General features: G+C 39.4%; 1 protein-coding gene across 2 annotated transcripts in view; it reads right to left on the reverse strand.

The window, feature by feature from the left end:
- SMC6 (structural maintenance of chromosomes 6) overlaps nucleotides 1-6,626 on the reverse strand; it is a 39,254-nt gene extending 32,628 nt beyond the window's left edge. Inside the window, exons 1-3 of one of the 2 annotated variants that reach the window (XM_017744952.1) lie at nucleotides 6,542-6,626; nucleotides 3,853-4,005; nucleotides 1,200-1,348 (exon numbers count right to left, since the gene is read on the reverse strand). In XM_017744952.1, coding sequence (XP_017600441.1) covers nucleotides 1,200-1,343 — 144 coding nt within the window. In that variant the 5' untranslated portion in view covers nucleotides 1,344-1,348; nucleotides 3,853-4,005; nucleotides 6,542-6,626. Of the gene's footprint in view, nucleotides 1-1,199; nucleotides 1,349-3,852; nucleotides 4,006-5,210; nucleotides 6,150-6,541 lie in introns of those variants that run through there. The other variant, XM_008641794.2, reaches the window with a different exon arrangement.
- Nucleotides 6,627-6,632: the final 6 nt, after the last annotated feature.

The raw sequence follows: 6,632 nt of genomic DNA on the forward strand, positions 1-6,632 counted from the left end.
GATACAGCTAGAAAGCAGAAGCGAGAGCACTGCTAAACTCATGCCAGAAGTAGACCCGCTAACGCTGCTAGGCCGCAAACCATGGCAGGCAGTACTGCCTATGAAAGGCATGCTTGGTATGTACCTGTGATAGTCAGTGCTAGCTTCTAGTTTCGCAATGTTATTACAAAACATAGATATGGTCTTCGCCAGTTGCCCCTCGCTTCTGAAAAGGACTATAAAGGGACTTTCTGAAATAACTGAGGTGAGGTCTCCCCACAGAAAGAAGACAAATCTATTGGCAGAAGGCCACGAGGACTTCGTCTCATCCGTTGGTAGCTATTCCCCCCCCCCCCAGCTTCTTCCCCTCTACTCTTTTACTTTGTTTTTCTTTATCTCTCTGTCTCTTTCTCTCCTCTATCGCATTGCCGTGTTGTGGGCACTTAATAAAGGTGCACTGTTTTGATTAAGACTGAAATTCCTTGTGTCCTTTGGCACTCAGAGATCTATAAATGAACCAGCATGACCCTCGCTTGTATTAGCAGATCGTGACAGCTGCCCAGGTGAGGAGGGCAGTGACAGAGTGGTTTTGGTGAACACATGGCATCCAGAAAGGTTCAACGCCCAGAGAAGCCTGGTCCAGTGTCTTTACCACTAGTAAAGAAACATAAATACACAGGACAGTATTTGCAATTTCAAAAATTATTTTTTAAAAATCCTCCATCAAATTAAAATTCAACTACTAAAAGAAAAGCAGAAAAAAATAATATTCCTGTTTTCAAGTTTCTTTTCCATCAAAATTTGCATTTCAAACACTAGATTTTTTTAGACATCTGAAAGTGTCAGCTATGCAAAACAAACAAGTATTTGGCACTTCTTTTAGTAAATAATTAGTTTTCTAAATATTTTCTCAGCTTTTACTACAAGCATAAATTAAATACACCATAGTTCTATCAAAATCCATTTCCTTCATTTACTTGACAACTTCAGTAGTATTCCTTGTACAAAGCCAGAATACTGTTATTTTATGATCGACTATTATAACTAGATGACACAGAAGAAATAAGTTAAGAATAACCTCATGCAGAAGTCCTCATCACAGATAGTATCCCTAGTTTCTTTTATCTTTGTTCTACTGAAGCCTACATCCAAGACATTTATTTCAATAAGGACAGAACTTTTCTTGCATCCTCATCCCTGTGACTCTGTAAACTACTTACCGACTGTGAAGAGGCACTACTACTAGCTGAGAACTCTAAAGTTTCTTCTTCGTCAGGCTCATCACTAAGTCTATGTGTGTATTCTTTTCTCTGCCTTTTCTGGGATCCACGATTTGAAACACTTTCTTCCTTTCTCTTACCCATGAGTACTGAAAAACGAAAGTAATGAAATACTATGTTTCAGTCTTCTAGGTGACAACATACTTACAGGTAATAGCACCGACATACCAAAATATTTACTTTGGTAAAACAATTATTAAAATCACAGCAAACTTTGCAACAAATACTTTTCCAGAACTGAAATCTCGGTAATTTAAGCCTATGCTTACCATGAAAGAGTTGCATCAAAACAAAAGAAACACAGCTTCATTATTCTAATCAAGTTGAATTTGTTGATTAAAAATAAAATCAACCTTGATTCTGTTTTCCTTAGTACATTAGACTTTGGAATACTTGCTAGAATTGTTTTCGGTTAGCAATGGACTTGGAAGATTAGTGGTAAAAAGTACCTAACTAACATAGTATGATCAGCAGCATCAATACAGGTTTCATTGAAGTCAGCTGCACAGGCAAAAAGAAAGTGTATTAATTATTTGTGGTTGAAAAAAGCCAAGAAAATTAATATGCAGAACACATAAAAGTAGACTAAAGGAAAATTCAGATTCATAGCACTGTGCTGTTTCTTACACACAAGGTAGTATAATGTGATCACAGTAAACAAAATGCTCCTAATAAAGGATAACTGTTCTCTCTACATAGAGGACATACGTATAAATTTCCTCTACAAATCAATAAATAACACACAGACTTCTGCACTAATAGGACTGGTCCGAAACAAATCTTGCAGAAGTAACAAGCCTTACTAAAAACATATAAAAATCTCGTATTTTCTGTAACCGTAAGCTTATGGCATGGTTTTTATTCCCTTGGAAGTACATACTACATTCTTCATACCTAGAGGCCCAAAGCCCCACACAAAACACAGAGCTTGACATACTTATCCAAAGCAGAAGCAAGGTGCTATTTATACAAATGCAATACACAATCCTTTTATTTGTTAGTAGTTAAGTCAGCTACTGGTAAGTATCCAAAACAGGCTAAAACTGACATCTGTTGCACAGTTTTCCAACATCCACACTTTTCTGAAATGGATTATGCTCTCCTACTCAACTTTGTTTACTGGAATTTAATCTAGAACCCCCTTCTAAGAAAGATGGCAACCAACTTTAATGCACATCACCAGTTTGAGCAAAATTCAGAGGCATTAAATGTACTTAACATTCACTTCTATAGAAAGATCACTGCATGACACATGGCCTAAGAATAGGTTGCTTATTTTTAAAAATAAATTAGTAAAAATATAATTTTTTTTAAAAAGTGTGTGGGGTGCAGGAAAGATTGACCAGCACTAGAGACATAGTATGCCCAAAGTTCGTAACACATGTCTAAATACACTGGGGGTTTGGAGACCAGAACACTCCTAATCATGGATACAAGTGATGATAACAAGCAAGCACTCCGTGTCCCACAGGACAGATGGGATGATCCAGGAGAGAAGACATACAGGTCAGCCTAACTGCTCCTAACACAATCTGCTGGATCCCAGAGGGAGGTGACACGGTCCGTGAGAAAGCTGGGTGGGTCAGCACAGCGGGTCCAGCTGTGCAGTTCACAGCCTCAGGACCCTGCGGGGCCCCCTTGTTAAAGCCCTCAGGCCCTCCTGGAGCTTCTAAGTGGGTCTTGCTCCACATTCTCTCCGTAAATGTTTTACAATTAGTTACTTGGAGAATCTACAGAGAACTCAATTAAATAAAGACGCTGAAGTACAACTTTAGTCATAAGAACTCATGCTGCAATGGAGGGGAGCAGTGCTTCTTCCCTCTGTCTCACCCCCCGAGGCCAAGCACCTCTTTACACAACAAAATAATAAATCATCTCAAGGCTCTGAGTCTATCAAAAAGTAATGCAGGAAAAAACTTCTTTCTTTTAATGTTAGTTAGGTGAGTTCCCTAACCACTTCACCATGCAGATCTGTATGCTTGGGTCATTGTGGAGAAAAAGATGCTTCTCTGAGAAGTTTCCTTGTGTCAGCCTAGTCTTCTGGTCAATCTGTTGCCTGATTTCAACTGATGGGAGGTCAGACAGCTCATACTACCAAGAGTCACAGAGAAGAGTATTTATTATAAGAGATATAAGAGACATTAAAATTTCCTACATCCTTACAAAGAATATCTAATTTCTATTCTATGTATTTGTTGACTGCTTTATAAAAGACAGTGTTTTATGATCCCCTCATTAATTTTCTATGACACAGCATCTAAAAGATAAAAAAAAATCAGTATTAATCCCTTTCCATTATGTGCAATTAACAAAATTCAAAGCAAATGCAGAAATGCAGTAAACTTCCCATCTGACACTGTCACAATAATTTTGCATGGCAGGGATTTCTTTATCAAATATTAGAGGAGGAAGAGGAGGAGGACAATGATGATTATTACTGGTGATGATGATTATTATTATTACTATTTCTATTACAATGATGATGCCCGTAAAGTATTTACAGCAGAACTGTCATATCCACTTTATGTTACGTAGTTCAATATCACACATAGAAATCTAGGAGCAAATACACTTCATGATTCAGCTTACATACCTTTTTCTATACTACTCTTGGTTTACTATAAAAACATGCCTTCATGCCCAAATTACTCAGACCAGCAAACAGTCACGTGCAAGCTCTTGGCATCCATCACTCAAATATGAAGACAAGTATTCATCGAATCTGCTGTTCCATTAAAATCTTTCTCTAAAAAGAAGGGAAAACATAAGCTTTTAATGTTGTAATTAATAACATCCAAACTAAAGATGAGGGCTATGAGTTCCATTGCTATACTACTTGAATATTTAAGGAAAAGGGAGTATAAGAGTAGAAAACAGAATGAAATAATCTCATGTAATCTAACTGTGAAGAAGGCAAAAGACAGAACAGTCTGCACCTCAGAACTCCTGAAGAGCTAGTACTGCAAACAAAACTTAACTACAAGCAAACTGTAGTAAGTAGCCTCAGAAATTAGGACAAATATCAGTGGATGCAACACCTTCCCTGAGTACAAAAAAGCCAAAAGGAGCAAGAAAACTGACCACAGCCACAAGGAACCCATTAATAATATTTTACAAGAAACAAGGGTTTAAAAGGCACAGGAAGAAATAATCAACATTTAAAAAATAAATACACAGAAAATGACACATATTTGAATTTTACTTTTGAATCATCTTAATATTTTTGACAAGAAAAGTCCTTTTTTTACATTAACTGCTCCCACAACTCTTGCAGCAAGACACCCCTAATTTCCTTCATTAACTTTTTAACTGACAAAATCGTTGCTTTCAGTCTCAGCACTACTCACCCTAATTTTAACAGTCTGGGAATAACTATTCAAGGCAAAGAAAAGCAGCTGATCCAACCTATCTGACGGTTATTAAAGTATGCAATACTATACTGGAAACAATTAAACTGGCAAAAACATACATCAGTGCATATTAAAATATATAATAGATTACTAAGAAGCCAACAATGGTCATTATTGACAAATGTTAACAAAGGATTTTTTTAACGGACCAGGCATCATATTTAAAAACTGAAGTATAAAATATACTTCAGTATATTGCAATAAAAAGTAGGACTATGTTAACAGAAATTTGTGATGACAGAGTCAATAATTCAAACTAGAATCCAACTGTCACTCAGGAACAGAAATCAAGAGTACTGATTTAATAAAGAAAATAAACTTCACTATCATGGAACATAAGAGAATACAGTTAGGAATAAAAACTGTTCCTATAATTGGGAGCAAATAAAGGCAAGACATTCAATTACAAAAACAATCAAAGAATCCCTGCAAATTATGACAAATTATGCATATAATGAGAGCACGAAAGAAAAATGCAAGCCCCAAATGTCCTGTATAAAACTACAAAGACTGCTGCATGTTATAGTAGAAAAGTACTTACCCCGTACACATGAAAAGATAGGAAGGCAGAGGCTGCATCCACTGATGTTCACCCATGTTCCAACTTTATCAATGGCCTATCTTTCCACAGTATTCACTGCAATGGAGTTCCACAACTGTTTCCCTTTTCCCCACCTGGCTGGTCACAGCTGGCCTCATCCAGAGGTGACAGATCCAACCGGCTGTCACCAAACCCATACCAATGGCTTTCTAGCAGCCTTCACTGGCCTGGTGTAAGGTAAGAAGGTGTCCCCATCTTGTGGGACATCCATTTTAAACACCCTGGACTGAGCCCAGCTATAACCCTGCCTTTCATCCAGCTGGCAAAACAGAGGTAAAGCAAAGACACCAGAACAGACCTATGGCAGGATGAACACAAGGTATAGGAAGAAGCAAAGGGTAGAAGAGGAAGAAAATACTTGAGATCTTTAGCTGATGTATAGCACGCTACATTTAACAATCACAAAAATTTCAATAAAATTACAAATTAACACTAGCAGTTAATAATAATGAAAGCAGTACAACACTATCTGTTGTACTTAAAGGGGAGATATTCCAGAGGGCTGAAGGCAGAAGCCCAGCCTCATACACAGGCGTGGGGCGCTCTACATTTTTTGGGACTATCCAAGCCAGATGTTCCACATTAGGCTACATGTCCGACGTTCACGACTCCTCTCCTAATATACTTGCAGCCAGTGCATAAGCCTATACAATCCCATCTAAACACTGGAAAAGCACTGCCTGACCCACAGCATCACAGAAATGGGTAAGGCTGGAAGGAAGTACAGTGGGTCATCTGGCCCAACCTCCCTGCTCAAGCAGGGTCATCCCAGAGCACGTGGCACAGGACTGCGTCCAGGCGGTTCTTGAGTATCTCCAGTAAGGGAGACTCCACAGGCTCTCTGGGCAATCTGTTCCAGTTCATGGTCACCTGTACGGTAAAGATATTCCTCCTCATGTTCAGGTGGAACTTTCTGTACATCAGTTTCTGCCTGTTGCCCCTTGTCTTATTGCTCGGCACCACCAAGGAGAGCCTGGTCCATCCTCTTGACACGCTCCCTTTACTTAGAGAGATTGAGGTCCCCTCTCAGTAATCTTTTCTCGAAGCTGAACAGGCCTAACTCCCTCACCCTTTTCCTCATAAGAGACATGACTCAGTCCCTTAATCATCTTTCACAGCCCTCCACTGGACCCGCTCCAGGAGCTCCATCACTCCATCTCTCCCTTGTACTGAAGAGCCCAGAACTGCACTGCGGCACAGAGGGCAGCTCCGCCTCCTCTACGGACAACGAAAACGAAAGAGGGGCAGAAATCCCCCGAGTCCACGATTACCTGTTGCTTTTACCAACACCGCACGCCCCGGAAGGATCCCCCATCCCCTAGAAAAGAGACACAGGTCCCTTGGCGGCGGGGACGCCCGGGC

Source organism: Corvus brachyrhynchos, unplaced genomic scaffold, assembly GCF_000691975.1.
Source record: "Corvus brachyrhynchos isolate BGI_N302 unplaced genomic scaffold, ASM69197v1 scaffold116, whole genome shotgun sequence".
In the NCBI taxonomy this organism is placed as follows: Eukaryota; Metazoa; Chordata; class Aves; order Passeriformes; family Corvidae; genus Corvus; species Corvus brachyrhynchos.